This window comes from Mytilus trossulus, chromosome 7 (assembly GCF_036588685.1).
Source record: "Mytilus trossulus isolate FHL-02 chromosome 7, PNRI_Mtr1.1.1.hap1, whole genome shotgun sequence".
Taxonomy (NCBI): Eukaryota; Metazoa; Mollusca; class Bivalvia; order Mytilida; family Mytilidae; genus Mytilus; species Mytilus trossulus.
Window position 1 is genome coordinate 14844463 of NC_086379.1, and position 25504 is coordinate 14869966.

Genomic DNA, 25504 nt, shown 5'->3' on the forward strand with positions numbered 1-25504 from the left:
TTATGATATTTATTATACACATTTACCAAGAATTTCATGTAATCACATTCCTTTCTGTGATAATTGCCATGTTGACATATAGTTTTTTGCGGTTCTGGTTTAACAGAATAATCTTCGAAACTGAAATATTTATAATAATATAGAAATTCGGGTCATGTGACTTTGGAAAAACATTTCATTCGATGTTTTTAGTAAACAGAACGGTGTTAAATGTACTATAATTGGTACGTATAGAATTGATAAGTCTACTTCAAGAGATCTTTAAGCACATCCTGAGTTTATCATGGTATAGGTTAACATAGCATAAAGGTAAAATCAAAGGTAAAATCAAAAAAATACTGAACTCAGAGGAAAATCCAATCGGAAAGTCCATAATCACATGGCAAAATCAAATAACAAAACACATCAAAAACGAATGGACAACAACTGTCATATTCCTGACTTGGTACAGGCATTTTCTAATTAAACCTGGTTTTATAGCGCTAACCCTCTCACTTTGATGACAGTCTCATCAAATTCCGTTATATTTACAATGATGCGTGAACTAAAAAGACATAATAAATAAAATAGTCAAAATATGGGTACAGCTCAATGATGGATGTTAATATTTCCGATACAACTTTCAAGACATAATAATAAAATTAATGCATACCTTAAAAATTCTTTTAAAGTCATGTGTCTTTTGTGTTGGAATAAATTAGATTGTTTCAGATTATCAACATTATGTCATTATGATGAAAGTGATCGAAAAAAAGCCTGCAAATTAATCTGATAAAGTTAACCTAGCCGGACGATTTGCTCTTCTGTTAAGGCTTCTTCTGATTTTCATGTCTATTTGCTATCAAACGTTATTACCTGAATAATGTAAATCTGTTTGCCTTTAGTGCACATGCTGCAGATTAAAACAGGAACACTTGTTATTGCGCTCGGAAATAACATACGTTTTTTCTCTCTATTTTCTCCTGTTTCGATAATGCTATCCATGAAATTTTATACAAGAAAATAACATTACAAAGCTATTACAAAACTAAACCTTCAGGACCATTAGTATTTTCTTAACTATACCATTATATAACAAGCGGAAACTTATATGGCGTGGTTTTGTGTGATTAGCATTTCTATCCGGATTTTGCTTCATTGCTTGAACAACATTTCTTGGAACAATGTGAATTGCAAGGAGTACTTTAAATGCACAGTTATACAGTCAACACACTGTTATTTTGAACTTATTATACTTATTCTACCTTAAGGATGTTTGCTGCTCAGTTTCAAAATAAATAACTTTCCATATTACTAGTAAGTATTGATAGGGAATGCATTGAGGAATCAAAAAAGCAAAAAAAATATAATGGTCAATGTGCTTGTTTTCGAAATATTAGCCATTTGAATTTCGGCGGGAAAATGTTCTCTCTTGATTTTTCATAGCTTAATCATTGACCAGTTAAAAGTGTCAAAAACTATTAAAAATAAATAAAATTTTATAAGACTTTTAAAAATGAATTATAATTATACATGTAAAAGATTTATAAAAAGAAAAATGGGGGTTCATGGGGAATTTTTTTAAGGCATTTAAATTGATAAAACCAGAGGATTCCGAAAATCTGACAAAAATTCCAAAACATGACAAGCAGACATCCTTAAGTTATTTTTCTTGATAAAAATAAAATAAGTGGTTTGTTGATTGTATGCATCCGATGCGCTTTTCAGGATCTACCAACATCATATATTAACGTACAAAGCCACAAATTCACAACCAATAATGTATGAATACTGAAACAAGTTAAGAGCTAAATTACCAAATTAGACCATAACAGTAAAAGCCAAACCCGTCTAAGGTCAACTTGTTTAAGGAAGTTGTAATCTTAGATTCTTTATATTTGAAAAATTACAGTAAAAGCCAAACCCGTAGAAGGTCAACTTTGTTTATAGTTGTAATCTTAGATTCTTTATATTTTTTATTTTTTAATTTTTTAACTAACTTGAAAGCTGATAATACATAAGGGGCTCATAGTGATCCATAGTCTATCTGCATTGGTTTTGATATTATACTATACACTAATGGGATATTAAAACTGTTAAGTGGATGACAAACTGACAACTCAATGTAATAAAAAAAACACGTAAAAAAATGAAGAAAAGACAAACAACAGTCTAAAAACTCAACAAAGAAAAAGAATATTACTGAGTTACACTTCCAAAATCAAAACGTTATTTAACTTTCTAAGAATTGGTCTTTAGGTACATGATACCCATTAAAGGTTCCGGAGATAAACTTCGGAATATTGTAGGGTTTGTGTTGGTCAGTCTTTAAATTCTCTGTACTTGTTGTCTTTTCGTCACCATTATATTTTTGCCATTGCGTTTTCAGGTTTTTCCTTAAAGTTGATGTGTTTCCCTTGGTATTTTTTTCTCTCAATCGATTAATGACTCCTGAACAGGGGTATATTACTGTTGCCTTTATTTACTTCGACTAATGCGTTTTGAATATCTCCAGCTTCTTATAAGATCAGAATCTAACATTTTGCTGCAATTAATGTTTTGAACGAAGATTTCTGTTTTAAATATACGTTTTCAGTTTTTAACGAAGAGAGTTTGCTTTTCTCAATGTTTTGATATGATGTGTGTTGTGGACTTGTTTTTTTCTGGGGTTTTTGTTTTGGTCCATAGTGCCATAGTCATGTGGATCTTTAGTCAGTTTATGGTTTTTACCCCCCCCCCCCTTGTTTTATCCTCCTTTTTTATATTTTTATTAAAAAACTAAATGAAAATCCTAAACAGATGTTTTTGGCATGATACACTGGGTGTCAAATGTTCGTCCTAATATTGTAACAACTAGAATATTATAACATTCCTTATTCTTTTTCAGATGGTAACAAAGCAGAAAATGAATCTCAAGAGAAATCATCAAGAGAAACAGAATTGATAAAGCTTTCACAAAATCACAACTCTCTAGAAACAGACAATACAATTGATTACAACGACAGTAAATATTCCAAAACAGGATGGGAAAATGTAATTTATGAATTTGTACAAAATGTGAAAATTCCAAACGGATATGAGACAGAATATGACGCCTCAGAAGAGGAGTACCACCATCTTCACAAGCGGAGAAAACGACAGGCAGAGACGACAATTAGTCCAGGTCACAGAGGCAGTTTGAAAATCATACAGGGTATTGAATGGCACAATGATCTGCTGAATGTCACATCAGACGCCTTTGTAGAACTTGAAGCAGAGGTACTCGAAATGGTACGTGTAAACTTAAATTTACGTTTAATGTAGTGTTATTGTGATGTTGATTTCATGTTTTTAGTGTTTATTATTTTTTTTAACTTAAAATTTCAAGTACATCTGATGATGTCATACAGCACGTGTTAAGTCTTAAGTACCTTTATAATGGTAGACCAGCTGATTTTCCTCGCTCATATTTTTGTTCGCTCCTTTTGCGTGTTAACAAAATACGCGATTACATATCGTGACGAATTACTTAAACTTGAATCTTTCATCATTTAACTACGTAACGTAAATTTTAAAATCAGGAAAATTAAAATGCAGCTATGTGGCTTACAAAGGGTTGAACGCGAAATGAATTATCTGCAAAAAATAAATTGATTTTTAGAAGTACTTGTTTTTCTTTCGGTCTTTTGTCCTTTTCGCCATTGCGTTATTATTTTATGTTCCACTTACTGTTCTATTTTATCCCAGCAACAATTATTTCCTATATTTAAAGGCTTTTGTAACGTACATATTGGATGATATGCCGAAATTCTAGAAACAATCCCTAGGATTCTACTGATCGGTAGCTTTATGGATATGTACTCTGACGACATTATCTAATTTTATGATGTTTGCAACCTATCTGTGCAGTGTGTCAGGATCTTAGTTAAGGTGGCTCGTGGGTACAAAAATTTAGCAAAAAATTAAATCTTTATTTTTTTTTTCATTATAAATTTTATTTATTACACTATTAGTTGTTACTTCATGATATGGTACAAAAAACAACAAAAAAAAATGATTTGGTTTGGCCCCAGATGACTTTAAAAAGCTCCAAATTATCTCCCTTTGGTGCAAAAAAATAATTGTAAAATTTAAGCGATTTCTTATATTAGGTTATTTTTTTATTTCGATATTTCCTCTATTTCTCCTATTAGTTCAACAGAAAAAAGAACATTAACAAAAATGTATGCTTCTTCCAGAGGCAGATTTTAGCTTAAATGAACGATGAACCCATTTTTTTATTTCATTTTTCTTTTAAGTATACGATAAAGTTCATTTATGAAAAAATATAGAGAAATCCTATATAAGAACAAAAAAATCATTTATACCCAGGAGCCCCCTTAATTGTGATTCTCAATGATGGCAGACCATTTCCCCCATCTTTTGTTATACAAGGGTGAAGGGACAACTTGTCCTTTGCGTATTTCTTTTTGCGTCTTTTTAGTAATGCTATAAGTTGAAGGTCACAAGGACGTATGCTGACCTTAAGTTGCTTATATTCACGTCATTTGGTCTCTTGTTGATAGTTGTCTCCATTGCTATCAAACCACATCTTTTTGTTTTCCATTATTGAATTTGTTGTGTTGATACCCTCGGGGAATGGAAATCGTGTTTCAAAGGTTGTTTCTGATTATCAAAACGATTCAGCATAATTAAATGACATCAGAAATTTCATAACCAAATACAACTGATCCGACAGATGAATTGTTCTGTTTCATGATAAATAGCTATTTTTTGTCGCTAAAATATTTACATAATCAGTTAAATATCGATTTATAATTAGATTGCAAATATTATCGTTATACATATTTACTTTGATTGGTTAGTGCCGTTCTGCAGATGGCGTTTTGGCATAAAAAAAAATGCTGATCAAACTAAAAGTTGAAACTTTTGTTTTAACTATTCTATTAGCGAAAGTGCTTTTTCGTTGGAATTCAATTTGCTGCATTGAGAATTACACGTGTTAAAGCAATGTTAAAAAAATGACCATATACAGAAAAGTAAAAGGGAAAGTGTATACATATATATACAATAGCTTTTGATCGTCGAAAACGAGGGAAATAAATTAATCTGGACCCAAAATTTATAACAGAGGTTCCCTAGCATAGGTTGGGACATGTGATCTTACACCCCTAATGGCACCCCATTACGGACTCTCATTAATCACGGTTATTTTTTTAGTCTTTCTGTATTTAATTTTTGTCTTAGTATGTCCTATTGTGTCGTATTTTTCTAAGTTTTATACGGATATTTGATGTCTTAACTTTTCTAAAGCGCTGTAGTTTTACTCCTGGTAAGTATCTTATAATTTCTGTTTATTTTTTCTAGTTTCATTTTTTGAAATATTTTTCCGTTTTCAGAAATTATTCAGATTTTGAATTTACCTAATCAATCACAATATTGAATGTTTCGCATTGCTCATTTATTTTCACTTTTTCAAAGAATTGTCTTTTTTCCACAGTCAAATCGCCTAGCTTGTCTCCAGGTTTTGAAATATATCACACAATATGATCAGTTTACAGAGTTTAATTCTGTCGTTAATTACCTTCTGATAATAGCATTTTGCGGCTTAATAATGCCTTAATAATACTGATCAAAACATTGAAGTTTTATCAAGTTACAGGAAAACTTGTCGCTTAGAATTTATTTATCTCAGTATGGCTGACTTAATTATAAATCTATAAAAATTTATCTGAAATAACGTCATATATGCATGCACGTTAGGAACTAAGCTGCTTAAATAGTAAATACGTCATAGATTGTACATCGTCACAGTGCCGTGGGACGAGAATCGACGATATTTTTTACCATAACATAACTCTTCAAGAAAAATCTTAATAAATGCAAAAAAGATAATTACTTTCCGGTTGTATAATACAAGCCCGGATGTAAAGCAAATATCAATACGAGACAATCATTTCCAAGAAAATTGCTATTTAATTGATTTTTAGTATGACTTCACATTTTATTGTCATTTGAAGAAAGAACAAAGATTTAAAACGAATTAAAAGAACATTTAAATCAGAGTTTCTACTCGAACAAGAATGTCATAAACTCCGAACTATCATTTAATATAATGGTTTAATTACAATTCCCGACATTTTGATTAAAGGGAAATGTCAGGATTTTTTTTTATTCTTTTTATTCTAAAGACACTTTCCGCTAAAATTCATCGAAAACTATCTTTCTTTGTTTTTGCCGGTTTAAAGTCTTTTGGTCCTCTTATAACAATCCTATCTCGAAGCTGTCTAAGGGGGACCTTTGCAAATATATAATTAACCTATTGTAACTTCTTGAAAAGTTTTAGATATCAACATGGATTTATTTAAAAAATCAGGCAAATGAACTATGTGTTTCCAATATATTACTAAACGTATTGCTAAATATTCAATGATAAGATAATTTGCAAAATTATAGAAATTAATTAGGATTTATACAAATAATCTTTTAATAATACACAACTAAACACCCTTATCCAAAAATGGAGGGACAAAAAGAATAAAACGATATAAATGCTTTTGTACAATTGAGATGAATTCAATTTGTCACTGTATCGGTTAAGGGAGATTAAAGGATACAATCGTGCATTCTTGCTATAAATACACTGAATTGTTCATTGCTTATTTATGAATTATTTTGATAATCCACAAACCTATAAATATTGAGTAATGTGCAGAAAATTCGAAAAAGAGTCACAATTTTACAGAATCAGATCAAACTCATTTTATGCAGTAGAAAAGACTGACTATTTTGAATTTCCCTTGGAGTTCGTTCTTTTCTAATTGTACGTATGACTATCATAATATCATCATAATACACCTCTTCTAACTTTATGACCAACTTTACGTGATGTCCTGAAATATGATCACTTTGTGAAACCAGGACTAGAAAAAATCGTAAGACCACCCTAATACATATCTTAGTTATAATACAGCTTGGTGAAACTGGCCCTTGAGAGATATTTCAACTGCACATTCGCATTGAGACTCTGGCCTTTAAACTCATTACTGAAACCTATTTATTTTGTTTTTGAATTAAAAAAGTAACTACATTTTAAAGTCGGATAGTTTTCTTTTTGTCTACGTGCAAGCTTTAAAGTATGTTGTAATATAGATATGTTATGACTACTTCTTGCTTCGTGTCTTGCAACATATAATGTATGATGTTTTTCGCGACATTAGGATCATTTTTAGATTCCTTTTCAAAAAGATACACACGGCCATTGAGATAGCGAATAGATTTTATAACTACTCTCTAGTCTTCATTTCTATTGATAATTAATAATTTGTGGTCGTTGAACAAAATGTTTTCGGTTGCTTTTTCTCATTGATGAAAAACGTAAAAAAAAAACATTACAAACTATGTTCAAATTTTGTGTGATCTATTTTGTTTTCGTTTTGCGTAGGTATAAAACATGCTCGTTGAATTATCAACAAATACTCTTCGAATTTTCTGTCGAGGTTTTAAAGTGTGTGTATTTTGTTTGTTTTAAAAGGGAGAAAGTTTGTTATTATTGACATGTTTCAGAAAACTTGTCATCGTTTAAATTTTCTTGATTGCTTTTGTCATATTCATTTTAATCGATGTCAAAAACTTTTTTTTGCTAGATATTTAAAAGGTAAAATCACAAAAATACTGAACTGCGAGGAAAATTCAAAACGGAAAGTCCCTATTCAAAAGACAAAATCAAAAACTGAAACACAGAGAACGAATGGATAACAACTGTCAAATTCCTGACTTGGCACAGGCATTTTCTTATGTTGAACTTACTCTTTGATTTCACTTCAGCTCTATTTTTTTGTACTTTACAATTATTTTATTTACCTATAATAATTATATTCTATAAAATGAAAATAATGCAAAAATAATCCTCATTAGTCATCAAAGTAAAATTGTATGAATTCAACACATCTTAAAAATTATATTATTTACTTTAAGGTAGATATTATCCCTATTGTATACTTAATTCTTGCCTTTTTGTATTATTAATTTTTAAAATGTTTTCTTTTTATTTCAGTTTAATAATTTCCTGATCAACGGACCACTCGGAAACAGTTACTCTTACGCTATAGTGGAGTCGTTCAGGTTTGATGATGTGTGACTGTATGTATGCCTATATCTGCATGCTATCTCAGAACTATTGATATGCCTTTCTTATATATTCGCCTTTCACCTTCTTCACACTTGTATCTTTCTCGATAACCGTCAATCTAGGAAATTAAAAAAAGTAAACTTTTATCTCAAATCGGTTTTTCTAATGAAAGCAACAATAAAAATAATTCTTGACACTTTATTAATTTTTCCTTAACAACGACAAAATAGAGGCGCTAAAATTTTGTTTATGATTTTAGTGATTACAAGCGAATATGTGTGATGACGAGTGATTTTGTGTTTTGCTTTGGCGCTTGTTTTCAACTTGAGTGTTCTCTGTTGTGGTGTATCATTGGGATGAAGTGATTTTGTTTTATTTCCAATTATTGACACCAAAGGTCATAAACATTACAACATCAATAATTTACATAATACAATACAACCAATAAAAAAGATTAATAAGAACTATTTAAATTCTTGAGGAATATGTAGATGAGGAATCTATAATACTTTTTTTTTAAAATATCTAATACATTTTATTGCAAGTGTGGTTGACATAATAACAAACAAACAGCCTAAACAAAAAAGGTATCCATAAATGTATAGTACACAATAAGTTAGATCAATTTAACGTATAATAAGTATCATAAGAATTAATAGTTAAGAATTTTGGACGGCATTTTCATTTGCAATATCCAGCATTCAAAAAATAAAGTTCAAGTCCCGAAGTTTTTATTATAAGGTCTAAAATAAAGTAAAACAAGTATTGATAGTCTGATTTCACTTTTGATTTTGTTGACAATAATGATTTTTGTTGTTTTATTTACACACGGTTTTAGCTGTCAATATGGATTTTAGTAATCCTAGTTACACCAAATTTTAGTTGATGATCTGGATTAAAGCAGTCCTATTTCCAATTTATAATCCGTAATAACAACTTTCTGAGTGTTTGGATTTTCCCACTTTTCATTTGAAGTATCTGATATTTTCTTTCCAAAAAAAGAAACGCAACATGTAAACATATAACTTACTTAAAATTTCGAGATCAAATTTGTGATTTATTTCATATCAATGAATAATCCACTAATTTAACAAAATCTGACACATGATACATAATATATATTTTTGTGTTTTTATCTCATTTGAGTTGATAGCAGTTATATGACGTCACTATTGCCCACTATTAGTCTGTAAAACAGCATTGACCGGTCTTGACACAGACGAATATGGTCTTTTGGAATACTCACGTTCTTGACAATGAGTCTGCTGCATTTCTAGCTGTGTACTTGAAGACTGCTGTGCACGCGTTTATCTAAACCACCCCACAAATACTCTATTGGGTTCAAACATATCTGATAAAGTCGTCAAAACATCCCTATGGAGACACGGATAGTGTTGGGCATGCGTGGTGTTAAAAATTGAACCCTTTATTCAATGACGTAAAGGAAGCAATGAATATTCTCTACAGGATTTTGTTTTCGTGCAAGGGAAGTGGAACCCCCCCCCCCCCCCCCCCCCATTATCAAGCACAAACCACCCCCGCCAAATTGTCCAACTCAAGGACACATTTCCCTTTGAACAACCCATTTCAAGGACTGTAGACAAGTTTACTCACTTCTTTTCTTCACCACAAATCTTGATTCATGGCCAGATTTGCCTAAATTTCTGCAGGTCCCAACCCTTTACCCTAATCCATCGGACCTTTGCAAACTCGATACCCAAGTATTAGTATTGCGCCAAGGGAAGTATTTCTGGTTCGTTCGAAGTTTTTACGGAGACGGGCTTTGATTGTATGAGCTGATATTTGTCGGAGACTTGGAACCTTTGGTACGGTTTTTATTTTCTGTAATGCACGATTCTGTTCTTCAATTAAAGAAACCGATAAACCAATCTTGAGCCGCGGATGTTATTCTAGGTCGGTAAGATAATCTGTTGAACCAGTTTGTATGTATCGTTGCAAGAGTCTGGAAATCGTGCTCCAGTGAATATTATAAAGTACATCAACTGCAATTTGTGATTCACTTGGTTTGAGATGACCAATGAAGATATCCCAGGTAGCTGTATCTAGTCGTTTATCATCGTAGCAGGTTCGAATTAATCTATCAAAGGGTTCCAACTAAACTATTTTCCCCTAATTAAACTTCAACTGTTCAAATTACTCCCGTACGCCTTTATCGTGCAGCGTTGCACATGATGACCGAAAAAAGTCACGTGATCTGAACAGCAGCTTGGAATTTAATTTTGAATTTGTAATTTGAATTTAACTATCAGGCTTGTTCTTGTGTTTCAATTACACAATTTTATGAGAAAATTCATATTTTGAAGAATGCAAATAGATTGTTGCGTTTCTTTTTTGGAAGGATATGTTTCAAAAGAGTGAATTTAACGCATGATATTTTGCACAAGTTTTGAATTTGTAATTATGTAAATATGTTTAATAGTGATCAAGAAGTGTTCATATTTGTTTTAGCTGCATAGGTAAAGAGAACTGTTGTTAAAATTATTTTTCGTTTTCGATCATTTTAAATCTTTAATTTTTTATTTGATTCATTGGCGAGGAGTAAATTAGACAGAACTCTCTTCAATGTTCTTCCAAATTGAACTATATTTATTCTTTCCCAATTAACAATTAAGTACTTTCAATATATTCTACGAAGCAGTATTAATAAGTGACAATTCATCTTAAGAAAGAAAAAGCATAAAATATAATTAAAATAGCTGTCGGTTTTTTTTTCAGATTTTAAAAAATAATTTGTTTGTGGATTGCACGTGAAAAAGGTTTCGGCTTTCACATGGAATTCATATATATTTTTTTGTAAAAAAATATCTAATATCTTAACTCTTAAGCGAATCTTGATATATTCAGCTTTGTATTATCTTTAGTCTATATTCTGAACTTGTAATTGTCTGTGTTAGTTGTGAGTGCAAACTTTTGTATTTTAAAGCTACACATGTACTAGTAATCTGCGTAATTTCTGAACTTATTCTATCTCAGTATTTGTTTACGTTGTTTTCCTCTCAATACAAAAATATTGTTATAATATTGTTGTGTGACTTCAAAGGGTAAACATTTTAAAAATTAATATAGCTGAATAAATATTTAATGTTGCAAAAACTGATATAATTCCCGGTTTACTTTACAGGAAATTGAATTAAAGACGTCACACTATGTTTTACAATTAAAATCTCTTTTGTAGTGCAATGTAAAGAGTTTCAGTTTTTGCATAAACAAATTGTTCTCAAATTACTTTTATGTACATGTTGAATATTAGTTCGTAGTTGAAAGCGTAATCTTCCCACTTGATGCAAACTGACAAGGACTGTAAACAATATGGCTTTCATCTAATTATTTCTTATATTTATTTAGGTTTTTTCCTTTATAACTTGAGATCTATAATCAAAGCAGAGATTTTTATTATATAAATAAAAAAAAAAAACATGGCACGCTATTACAAAGAAATAAACGTTTCTTCAATGATTTATTATTTCTTTTTAAGGAATGACGCATGATAAATTATAAAAAATGATTACGCCTGATCTATTCGTTTCATAATTGTTTCAGCAATTTTGTAATTTTCATAATGTGTAAATAAAAGAAAGAATCGATATCTTGACAGACATGTAATAATTACGCATTTCCTTTTGCCAGGCAAGGAAGCATAGAAGTGTTATTTGTGCTTCAACTGAAATCCAATGATTCGTCAACAACACAGTCAGCAGATACAATTACTGAATTGCTGAGACAAGCTATCCATAATTCCTCTCATTCACTTAATTTTACCATCGACACTGATGAAGTGATAATATTCGGTATGTTATAAATAATACCAAATCTCATAAGTAAGCAGTTTTTTTCCCGAAATAATAATGATGGTAGCTACCGTTGGCGGATGTCATTTACATCCTACAAAAAATAAAAGAAATACGTTTTGTTAAATCAAAGAATATTTATTCATTCGAAAAATTGTTCTACATGCAAAATACTCATATTAAAATGACTAGCTTTTATATTTTAGTTGCTGAATAAAAGTTATATTATGATAGTTAATTGAAAGACACACACAAGTTGCATAGAACAGTTGTATGTCGACTAGCGTGTAGTAAACCTCATGTGTTTTCTACATCTCCGTCTAACGATATTTAAAAACGATACCAAATCTAATTGAAAAACACAATTCAAAATATCGAAGTGTTCTTTGTGAAGCGAATCTATACTTTATTTTTAATATTCCTCAAAATTTATGAATTTCCTACTTAAACTTAGAAACAAAATATATATGCTCAACGTTACTCGAGTACGTTTGTTTTTCAGATACAGTTGGAATAACAGCCAGTACAACAGAAATGCAGCCAGTTGAACCATTAGAAAACAGCACATCAAATACGGAGCCAGCGTCAGGTACCAATTCTGTAAATTTTGAAACATTAAAACATTCTACCAACAGTGTGATACAACAAGAGTCTACAAACACAATTCCATACGTTGATACTGGACAAACCATCAGTACGGAAACCTCATCATCAGAACACAGTACAAGTAAAACAACTTCCGACGAAACCACGCCATCGTCATCCGATACATATCAGGAAACTACTACTGGTGATATAAATCTCAAGACAAGTACTGTGTCAATTGAATCAACAAGTACAGTTGGACAAACTCCAACCGAAACAATCTTCCATTCCACGGTTCAAGGCCGAACATCATCTGAAAAAAGTTTACAAAGTACGATAAGTAATAGGGAAAGACAAACAACAAATTCACTCTTAACAACATTATCTGAATCTACAACCTCAATGGAATCCTTGACAACGGTGGATGATGACACTGCAACTAACTTACCAAGGCAGTCAGAATCTTATGTTTCTAGCCAAATAACGCAAGGTTTTACTACTAGACACACTACGCCTTCTGGTTCTACAGCAGACCATACAACTGTTTCCGATTTAACTGCCAAACGGAAAACTACTTCTGAACTGACAACATTTTCTGATTCTAGTACACCAGAGCTAATAACACAAACCATTCCAGACGCTGGAGATCAGTCAACAAATGCAGATTCTACAACCATAGGACAAATGACATCGTCTGATTCCACCACCACAGAACAGAAAGCAAAATTCAATTCTGTCAGCACAGAAAAAACCTCACTGACCACAAAAACAGAAATGACAACGCCGTCTGATTCTACCACTACTAAGCAGACAACAGGGTCTTATTCAATCACCACAAAGCAGACAATATTGACTGATTCTATGTCCTTACCGCAGACAACACTCTCCAAATTTATTACAACAGAGCAGACAAGCCTGTCGGATTCTGATAAAAAAGAGCAGACAACGCCGCGAGATTCTATCATAACAAATACGGGAACATCACTTGGCTCTGTAAAGACTAACTTTATAACAACGGATGACTTAATCACAACAGACCAAAGAACATCAGTTGACTCTTCCATGAGAGATCTCATAACGTCAACTGATTCTTCTACAAGGGATCAAATACTATTAGGTGACGTTACCACATCAGGTCAAACACAATCAAGTGACGTTACCACATCAGGTCAAACACAATCAAGTGACGTTACCACCAGAGGTCAAACAATTCCGGTTCACATTTCAACAAGAGATCAAACACAACCAAGTGACGTTACCACAAAAAGTCAAACAACTTCAGGTGACATTTCCACAAGAGATCAAACAACATTAATCGAGCCTACAACAAAAAATCAGATAACTTCAGGTGAGTCTACCTCAGTGAGCCTAAGTTCATCAACTGACGCTTCCACAAGAGATCAAACATCATCAGATCACGTTACCACAAGATATAAAACAACGGCCGATGACTTTTCAATCAGTGATCAGTCTACACGATCTGAATCTACAACAAGAGATCAGACAACACTAGATAACTTGACCACATCATATCAAACAACATCAGGTGAGTCCATCACAAGTCAAACGTCTTTAAAATCCTTGTCCACAATAGATCAAATAAAACTAACCGACTCTTCCACAAAAGATCAAACACCAACCGGTGATGTTACCTCGGGAGATCGGACAATACCAAATGACTTTACCTCAATATATCAAACAGCACCAGAGGATGTTTCCACAAGAGTTCGCACAACATTAGCTGACCATACCGCAAGATATCAAACAGCCCCAGTGGATGTTTCCACAAGTGTTCGCACACCATTAGCTGACCATACCACAATATATCAAACAGCACAAGAGGATGTTTCCACAAGAGATCACACAACATTAGCTGACCATACCACAAGAGATCGGACAATACCAGATGACTCTACCACAAGATACCAGACAACACTAGGGGATGCTGACACACCAGTTCACACAACATTAGCAGACCACACCACAAGATATTTAACAAAGTCGGATGACTTAACCACAATAAGTCAAACGTCATTAACTGACTTTTCAAAGAGAGATAAGGCAACATCAACTAAATCTTCAACAAGTAATCAACCAACTTCAGCTGACTCAACAACAAGACACAAAACACCACCAAGTGATGCTACCACAAGAGATCAAGCAACACTAAGTGATTCTTTGATAAAAGATCACACAACAATACCTGAATCTTCAACACGAGTTCTGACTACATCAGATGATGTTTCCACAAGAGATGAAACTACATCAGCATACCCTATCACAAAAGACCAGACAACTGCAGGTGAAGATATCACAATATACAAAATTACTTCCGGTGACCCTACCACTAGATACCAAACAACTTCAGATTCCATAACTAAAAGAGATCAAACAACACCTGGTAAAGTTACCACAAAAGGCAAAACAACATCAGACTTTTCAAAGATAAGCCAAGCATTGCTACCTATTTTAACCACTGTAAATACAGTCCAATTACCAGACTCTATCGTAACAATTCCTGGTCATTTACCTGAAACTACGCATACTTACGCATCAACATCTATTGAAATGGCAATAACAAGTGAAGAAACATCTGCTAAAACAACCACGATCCTAGAGACTACTCCTGTTATTTCTACTGCAGAACATCAAGATTTTACCTCTGTAACAACAAGTCAGGTAGAATCAACTGATCCAACAACAACAACAAACTCATGGCCTATCCCTGATTTTACTACAACAAGTAAGGAACCAAAGTCTGCTTCCTCGACAAGAACATCTGATTCCAACACAAATGGAGAAACAGGGCTTGCGCGCACCACATCCAATAAAAAGATACCATCTGATTCTCCTACAAATAAACGGTCAACACCCGTTTCTGTCTCAACTAATAAGGAAATTGTACCAGAATTAACGTCTACACATCAGACAACATCAATTGTAAACTCTTTTACAAGTCAGACACCATCTGGTGATTTTTCTTCAACAATGCAAGATATGTCACCTACTTTTGATGAAAATGCAAAGCCGTCATCAACAGTACACGATTCAACTGTATCAAGTAAGTATGCACCTACTTCTATACAATCAACAAAACCAAACATTTTTGCATCAACAGAATCCACTTATTTATCACTAAAAATCTCAGAGATTTCCACACAAACTTATGTATCGTCAACAACGTCGGGGTCTTCTGCCGCCCCTGTACTACCATCGACACAATCATCATCAATATCGACAGCTGAAACTTACTTGTCAACGAATATGGATTCTAATAGTAGTCAGCAATCCACAGTCTCGACGTCGACCAAAGATTTTCCATCAACCACCTCCAAATCTAACACGTCTACCAATCTGCCATCCACATCATCAGAGATTGCCACGCCAACCAATCTACCATCCATATCACCAGAGATTGCCACAACTAATCTGCCATCCACATTATCAGAGATTACAACGCCAACCAATCTGCTATCCACATCATCAAAGATTTCCACGACAACCAATCTTCCATCCATATCACCAGAGATTCTGAAGCCAACCCATCTACCAACCACATCATCAGAGATTACTACGCCAATCAACCTACCATCAACATCATCAGAGATTGCCACGCCAACCAATCTACCATCCACACCATCAGAGATTGCCACGCCAACCCATCTGCCATCCACATCATCAGAGATTACCACGCCAACCAATATACCATCCACATCATCAGAGATTGCCACGCCAATCAATAAGCTGTCATCCTTATCTACTGAAGAACATATAGCTTCGACAACCAATCTGTCATCCACATCATTAGAGATTACCACGCCAACCAATCTATCATCCACATCATCAGAAATTGCCAGACCAACTCATCTGCCATCCACATCATCAGATATTGCCACGACAACCAATCTGCCTTCCACATCATCAGAGATTGCCACGCCAACCCATCTGCCATCCACATCATCAGAGATTACCACGCCAACCAATATACCATCCACATCATCAGAGATTACTACGACAACCAATCTACCATCCACATCATCAGAGATTGCCACGCCAACCCATCTGCCATCCACATCATCAGAGATTACCACGCCAACCAATCTATCATCCACATCATCAGAAATTGCCAGACCAACTCATCTGCCATCAACATCATCAGAGATTGCCACGCCAACCAATCTACCATCCACACCATCAGAGATTGCCACGCCAACCCATCTGCCATCCACATCATCAGAGATTACCACGCCAACCAATATACCATCCACATCATCAGAGATTGCCACGCCAATCAATAAGCTGTCATCCTTATCTACTGAAGAACATATAGCTTCGACAACCAATCTGTCATCCACGTCATTAGAGATTACCACGCCAACCAATCTATCATCCACATCATCAGAAATTGCCAGACCAACTCATCTGCCATCCACATCATCAGATATTGCCACGACAACCAATCTGCCTTCCACATCATCAGAGATTCCCACACCAACCCATCTGCCATCCACATCATCAGAGATTACAACGCCAACCAATATACCACCCACATCATCAGAGATTACCACGACAACCAATCTACCATCCACATCATCAGAGATTGTCACACCAACCCATCTGCCATCCAAATTATCAGAGATTACAACGCCAACCAATCTGCTATCCACATCATCAAAGATTTCCACGACAACCAATCTGCCATCCATATCATCAGAGATTCCGAAGCCAACCCATCTACCAACTACATCATCAGAGATTGCCACGCCAACCCATCTGCCATCCATATCATCAGAGATTCCGAAGCCAACCCATCTACCAACCACATCATCAGAGATTACTACGCCAATCAACCTACCATCAACATCATCAGAGAATGCCACGCCAACCAATCTACCATCCACACCATCAGAGATTGCCACGCCAACCCATCTGCCATCCATATCATCAGAGATTACCACGCCAACCAATATACCACCCACATCATCAGAGATTACCACGACAACCAATCTACCATCCACATCATCAGAGATTACAACGTCAACCAATCTGCTATCCACATCATCAAAGATTGCAACGACAACCAATCTGCCATCCATATCATCAAAGATTCCGAAGCCAACCCATCTACCACCCACATCATCAGAGATTACCACGCCAATCAACCTACCATCAACATCATTAGAGATTGCCACGCCAACCAATCTACCATCCACATCATCAGAGATTGCCACGCCAATCAATAAGCTGTCATCCTTATCTACTGAAGAACATATAGCTTCAACAAACAATATGATCTTGACGACCAATGATCATACAACAACTTCAGATTCAAGTTTACTCCCTTACTACAAATCAACTACTAGATCTACTGATTTAACACAGACGACGCTTGAGTCTGTCATAACCACTGAACTTCCATCAACTACCAAGGAATCTCCTACGTCGACAATTATACATTCAACAAATTCTACACGTTCCCTAATAACACAAGAAACAACGGAGTCACCAACATCTACCTATAAATTATCAACACCATTAGAACACGATGATCTTACAAGTATCCAAACAACAGGTATGCTTTTGTCTCTGTAATTGTTCAAAAGAAAAAAAGGATATGAAAACAATGCCACACTTCATAATGCAGTTCGATCAAGCTTTCCTCACCGTAGAATGCAACGAAAACAGCAAAAAGTATTGTTGTAATTGTTTTAAATACTCATTTATGTCAAAAATATGATTGTCTTTGCGTTTGTGAATGTCATACCATGTACATGTACTAGTATGTTATGATTTTGTCTGTGATGTTTTGTATAAAATGTTTTTCTTCCTAAAATAAATATGCTCTTCGTGAAATGTCTATTCGGTTAGTTACATCTTACATCATAGTTGCAAACAAGTATGCGCTACATTCTGAGTAAGTCTATACATATGAGGGCTGCAAACAAGCGATGCATAACAATTCACCAACGATACAAGGTTATAGGCTGGACGGGATTTGTTTCGTCATAACAAACCTAATCTGTGACACTCGAATCAAAACCACTGCAAATTCAAAAACATGAAAAAGCTGAAAAAATAGTACAGCCCTATTTATGTATTTATAAATCATACACGATCATCACCTACCCTTATTTTGCAGTGAATGATCAACAATTTGCAACTGATTTTAACGGATTCACAACAAAGATACAAGATACGACAACTGCAGGTATAAATAATAATGAACCAGATACGACATTATCAAACATAAGACCTACTGTACAAGATAAAATCACAGATGGTTTAACGTCTGGTGTACAATATGCTACAACAACAGATAAGACGTCAAGCGTGCAGAAAACAATCGCTGGACATTTGATGTCCCATGCGCAGGATATTTCCACAACAGATATAACATCTAGTATACAATATTCTCCAAAAGCAGGGAGAACGTTCAGTGTCCATGATACAACTACAGCTGTTATAACTTCCAGTGTACAAGATTCAACCACAGAAGACATTACGTCAGGTGTAAAAGTTGAAATCACAGCAGGTATGACGTCCAGCTCTCTTGTACTAACCACTTCAGGTATGACGTCCAGCTCTCTTGTACCAACCACTTCAGGCATGACTCCAGTTGTTCAAGATACCACCACATCAGGTTTAACGTCAAGAACTACAACAAGTATGGCATCCGGTGAACGGCAATCAACTTCAGAGGGAATAATGTCCAGAGATCATGTTTCGACAGCAGCAGCTACAATATCTATTGTTCAAGATGCAATCACATCAAATTTAATGTCCAATTTTCAAGATGCAACTACAGCAATGATAACATCCAGTGTACAGAAAACATCATCAGAGGGAATGCTTTACAAATATCATGATGAGACTACAGCAGGTTCAACTACTAGCATAAAAGATGCAACCACAGCTGGTATACCATCCAATGGACAAGATTCAACCACAGATGGTATGATGTCAAAGATTCATTATACGACCTTAAAAGATATGACCTCCAATGAACATGCTTCAACCACAACAGATAAAACGTCCATTGTACAAGGTACAACACCAGATGCGTTTACGCCCAGTTTACGAGATGCCACCAGCACAGATATGACGTCTACTGTTCAACAGACAACACCAGACCATACGAGATCAAACGTTATTTATAAAACTACGGCAGGTATGGCATCCAGTGAACACGATTCAACCAAAACAGACATAGCATCTGGTGTACCTGGTATAACCACAGATGGTTTAACACCAAGTTTACAAGATGCAACCTTAATGGGTAAAACGTCTACTATACAACCAACACCATCAGAGGCTATGCTGACAAAAGAGCAAATTGCAACCACAGCAGGTATGGCGTCCATAGTATCAGATACAACTTCGAAGGGTATGATGTCAAAAGAGCAAGGTGTAAACACAGCAGGTATGACGTCCATCGTGGTGTCAGATACATCTTCAAATGGTATAATATCAAGACAGAAAGGTGCAACCACAGCGGGTTTGAAGTCCATCGTATCAGAAACAACCTCAGAGGGTATGATGTCCAAAGATGCAACTACACCAGGTATGACGTCCATCGTATCAGATACAACATCAGAGGATATGCTATCAAAACAGCAAGGTGCAACCACAGTAGGTATAACGCCAGATACGACAACAACGGGTATAATGTCCAATGAACAGGATACAACCACATTAGACTTGACTTCAAGTATATCAGATAAAACTTCAGAAAGTATGATATACAAGGAGCAAGATACAACCACAGCAGGTTCGACGTCTGTCGTATCAATTACTACAGCAGAGGGTATGATGTCCAAAGAACAAGGTGCAATCACATCAGGCTTGACGTCCATCGTATCAGATAAAACCTCAGAAAGTATTACATACAAAGAGCAAGATACATCCACAGTAGGTACGACGTCCATCGTATCAGATGATACAGCAGAGAGTATGATAACCGCAGAACAAGATGCAACTACAGCAGGTACAACGTCCATAGCATCAGCTTCAAACTCAGATGGTATAATATTCAATGAACAAGGTGCAACCACAACAGGTATGACGTCCATCGTGCCAGATACAACCTCAGAGGGTATGATGCCCAAAGAGCAAGCTGCAACCACACCAGGTATGACGTCCATTTTATCAGATACAACCACAGAGGGTATGATATCCAACCAACAAGATGCAACAACAGTAGGTATAACGCCCATCGTATCAGAAACAACCTCAGAGGGAAATCTGTCCAAAGAGCAAGATAATACCAACTCAGGTATATCACCGATCGTATCAGGTACAACCTCAGAAGGTATGATGTCAAATGAGCAAGCTGTAACCATAGCAGGCATAACGTCCATCGTATCAGATAAAACCTCAAAAAGTATTATGTCCAAAGAGCAAGTTTTAACCACAGCAGGTATGACGTCCATCGAATCAGATACAACCCCAGAAAGTATGAAGTCCAAAAGGCAAGATGCAACCACAGCAAGCTTGACTTTCATTGTATCAGATAAAACCTCAGAAAGTACCGGTACTATGTCCAAAGAGCAAGATGCAACCACACCAAGTATGACACTCATCGTATCAGATACAACACCAGAGGGTAAAATATCCACACAGCAAGGTGCCAACTCAGTAGGTATGATGTCCATCGTATCAGAAACAACCTCAGTGGGTAAGATGTCAAAAGAGCATGCTGCAACCACAGCAGACATGACGACCATCGTATTAGATACAACATCAGAGGGTATGATGTCAAGAGATCAAGGTGCAACCACAGCAGTCATAACGCCCATCGTATCAGATACAACCTCAGAGCGTATAATCTTAAAAGAGTCAGGTGCAACCACAGAAGGTATAACGTTTATCGTATCAGATACAACCACAGATGGTATGATGTCAAAAAAGGAAGATTCAACAACAGCAGGTAAAACTACCATCGTATCATATACAACCTCAGAGGGTATGAGGTCAAAAGAGCCAGGTTCAACCATAGCAGGTATGACGTCCATCGTATCCGCTACAAACTCAGAGGGTATAATGTCAAAAGAGCGAGGTACAACCACAACAGAGATGACGTCCATCGTATCAGATACAACATCAGAGGGTATGATGTCAAAAGAGATAGGCGCAACCACAGCAGTTATAATGTCCATCGTATCAGCAACAACCTCAGAGGGTATGAAGTCAAAAAGTGCAACCACAGCAGATATGGCGTCAATCTTTTCAGATACAACCTCAGAGGGTATAATGTCAAAAGAGCAAAGTGAAACCACTACAGAGATGACGTCAATCGTTTCAGATACAACCTCAGAGGGTATAATATTAAAAGAGCCAGGTGCAACCACAGAAGGTATGACGTACATCATATCAGCAACAACCTCAGAGGGTATGAAGTCAAAAGAGCAAGGTACAACCACAGAAGGTGTAACGTCCATCATATCTGATACAACCTCACAGGATATGATGTCAAAAGAGATAGGCGAAACCACAGCAGGTATAACGTCTATCGTATCAGATACAACCTTAGACGATATATTGTCAAAAGAGACAGGTGCAACCACAGCATATATGGAGCCTTTCGTAGCAGACACAACTTCAGAGTCCAGTGTCGGAGATGGTATCACAACAGTCGATACATTGTCAAACATACCAGATACAACTACTGCAGGTATCACTTTTAACGAAACAAGTTCAACTCAAAAAGAAGAAATTATACAAGGTATTGTCTTTTTAAATTCTGTTTACAGTTTCATTACAATTTAATATCAAACAATATTTTGAGATTAAAAGCAAAAAAAGATGACAACATACTAATTTTGCTGCGTTCCAATCGGTTTTCATTACAAGCCTTCATCAGTATTTTAAAATATAATAAGCAAACAGAACCCACGTAATCTTTTATTTATGAGGCCATATGCATGCATGAAGTATCCACTGATTGTCTTGGATATATAAGGACATTTTTTTCCTAATGTTTGTGTTGTCTTATGTATCGTTGTTCTATCTTTAAATGCTATGTAAATATTTCACAAAATTTTCTTTTATTGCAAACCGATAATGATATCAATCCAAAAATAGAACAAAACAAGAGAGACGTATACTTGGACTTGTGATTTTTCTATTTGGAACATACATAAAAATAGACCAGCTTCTAAATATCATGCCGTCCATTTACAATGCCACATTACAATACACAAGCACAAACGTTAAAGGCTTTGGAAAGAAAGATGATACAGTTATTAAAGAAGAAATATGACAATTATAGTACGAAGATTTTACAAAATATTCAAAATAATCACTAAAACACGATGATGGACAACTCAAATATCTATAAATATAACATGAAAATAAAAGTACATAGTTTTGCTGGTATATTATTTAATCAAGTGAATCGTTTATCAACGATGGTCGCATGTAGAATCAAATTCAGTATTGATCATATCCCAAAACATTTTAGCATCCGCACTCATAACCACATTACCAATCTTGCACTAGTTAAAATAATCAATTGATTTGCCGATTATCATGTCATCGTATATATGTTTCATCAGCACGCAATTTGTAGAACAGGCACATCATTTATAATTGCAATACAAGAGAATTATGTATTTAAATATTTGTCATATCTTTTACAATGACAATAATTAACATTTGTTATATATTGCAAAAAAAACAAACACAAGGCAATATTACAGTAAGATTGACCATTACGATAACATAAATATTTCGACAAGTTAAAAACAAACCTACTCAAACTGAGCAACATGCATCAACTGTATATAACGGTTGAAACAAACCTAACAAAATCATATAGTAAGTATGTGTTTTTATGTGTACATTGTAGCTATGTTTATATTGTTGAGTAAATTGTCAATATATGTTATTCGTATGCTGTTCACACGATAAAAAGAATAACACACACGAAAATATTCTGGTCTATTAAAGATATAATAGAACGATAAAAGAAGGTTATAATAGTTTTATTTGACTATTTACTCTAATATTCAAATATATTCTCAGTCAATTTAATTTTAACGTATCACCAAAAAGTGCAAAATAAAAAGTCAAGTAAGAGAGAAAATTTACTTTAAAAACATACAGTAAACCACTATTTGGAGTATTACAAACGTCTATTAGGACGTCTTAAACATATTTGCCATTTAAGTGCTATAGTTGTAAAAATGTTTGTTTCAGCAATTATGAGATGTGTTATAATTGCCATTGAGAAAACTATCCACCATAGTTAAAATGACGAAGATAAAACCCATATGTTGTGTTAAGAAGGAATACACATGTACTTATTGATGTTCAGATATCGATACTCAGCTGCAATGATTTATTGGGTTCTAGTAATGTGAATGTTTGATTATCGTTTATTCGATTATTCAGTATCGTTTAAACGTATTTATTTTCCTGTTATGATTAAGCAGTGCAAAATAAATGCGCAATGTTATCTCGAAGTACACCAGAAAACACACAAAAAATGATCACAGTAACTAAATTATTGATAGGAGTATTCAAGTTGCTACGGCAGGGTCAGCATCTCATGTAATGCACAATTCAGTGTGTATACAAAACCTATTTCTGCAAAATGCAAATGGTTGTGAACAATAAGATTAGTAGTAAAAATTCCAATAAGACAAACTTGGTAGCTTTCAAAAAATTAATTCCTTAATTGAGGCCATTTCGATATATAAAATATTCGGATATTTAAATCAAGAATTCATCGAACAATTTGCATATGGTAAATAACACTCTAAAACTAGATGCCAATGTTGGGGCGTTTGTGTGATGTGGAAAGAAACGGGTGAGGTGTACAAAACTTAAACTACTCCAAGTAGACATAAAAAGATGAATTCCTACAAACTTATTTCACCGTATATATATTATATAAGCCTTGACTGTTAAATGGCTGAATTATTTAATTGATTGATTGATTGTTGGTTTACGCCGCAACTATTTATGCACTTTTTGGAAGGCTAGTAAAAGAGATAGGGTTTGGATTTACTTTCAGACACCACTACGGTAGAAATACCATTAGTTTCAAGTTCAGTAACTTCTTATCAAAATGACGCCACTCATTATACAGAAGAGAGAAACATCATTTCTACTAAAGATACGACATATCACGAAAGTATATCTAGCACAACATTTAAGCCCTTCGCATCAGAATCTGAAACAACTGCATCCGTTGCAAGGGACTACACTGCTAGTTCCACAGCAGGTTACACAGAGAATAGCGTAGAAACCGATATAGCACAATCAACTATCAATTATGGTAAGATGTCTACGAGTCAAGTTAACTCATTGACTTCTTCAGTATCTGCAGATGTAACATCAAATAGAATATCGACCGTAGAAGACCGGGAATCTACTGATCAAAGTACAGGTAGTACCACACAGACAACCCTAAACATAGGAGGAACCACTGAATCTTCAATTCATACAACTTATTCTGTTATCACTGACGATGAAAGCAGCACTATGAAAAATACAAACCAACGTACCACAGCGTTTATGTTAACTTCCATTTCTACCAGCAACGTTAATATAGACTTGGACAGGAACACAACAACTGATACCAACGAACATTTAACGAGTGAAAATGATATAAGTACTACAGGCAATGAAACAACTGTTGATAGACATACTACACATTCAGCTGGAAGCAGTTTAAGTTATGTTGATGAAATGACTACAATTGTAGATGAGGACACATCTTCAAGCTCTACAATTAGAACAAGCGTTGCTGGAATTTTCACTTCAGAAAATTTACAAACTACTGATATAAACAGAATAAGTACAGAATACGCCGGTGATACAGTTACATATGTAAACGGTTATACAAATCTGCAGTCCAGTAAACCTGGAGACCATGCTGGTGACACAACACCTGTTACTATCCAGCATGCAGTAATTAAGACATTCACAAGTGAGTACAATACTATTTTAAGTACCTCTGGCGAAACACTATCATCAACTGAAAAAAGTAACTTTGCTTTGAAATGACCACTGACGA

The 25504-nt window shown here is 34.7% G+C and overlaps 1 protein-coding gene across 1 annotated transcript; it reads left to right on the forward strand.

Annotated features, from left to right (window-relative positions):
* The first annotated feature begins 577 nt into the window (after positions 1-577).
* Positions 578-25494, forward strand: LOC134726189 (mucin-3B-like). Its single transcript, XM_063590588.1, has 8 exons — positions 578-581; positions 2867-3249; positions 8015-8082; positions 8349-8450; positions 11738-11898; positions 12401-18055; positions 18623-22204; positions 24500-25494. The coding sequence occupies exons 1-8, from the start codon at positions 578-580 to the stop codon at positions 25492-25494; spliced, it is 10950 nt and encodes a 3649-aa protein (XP_063446658.1).
* The last annotated feature ends 10 nt before the right edge of the window (positions 25495-25504 follow it).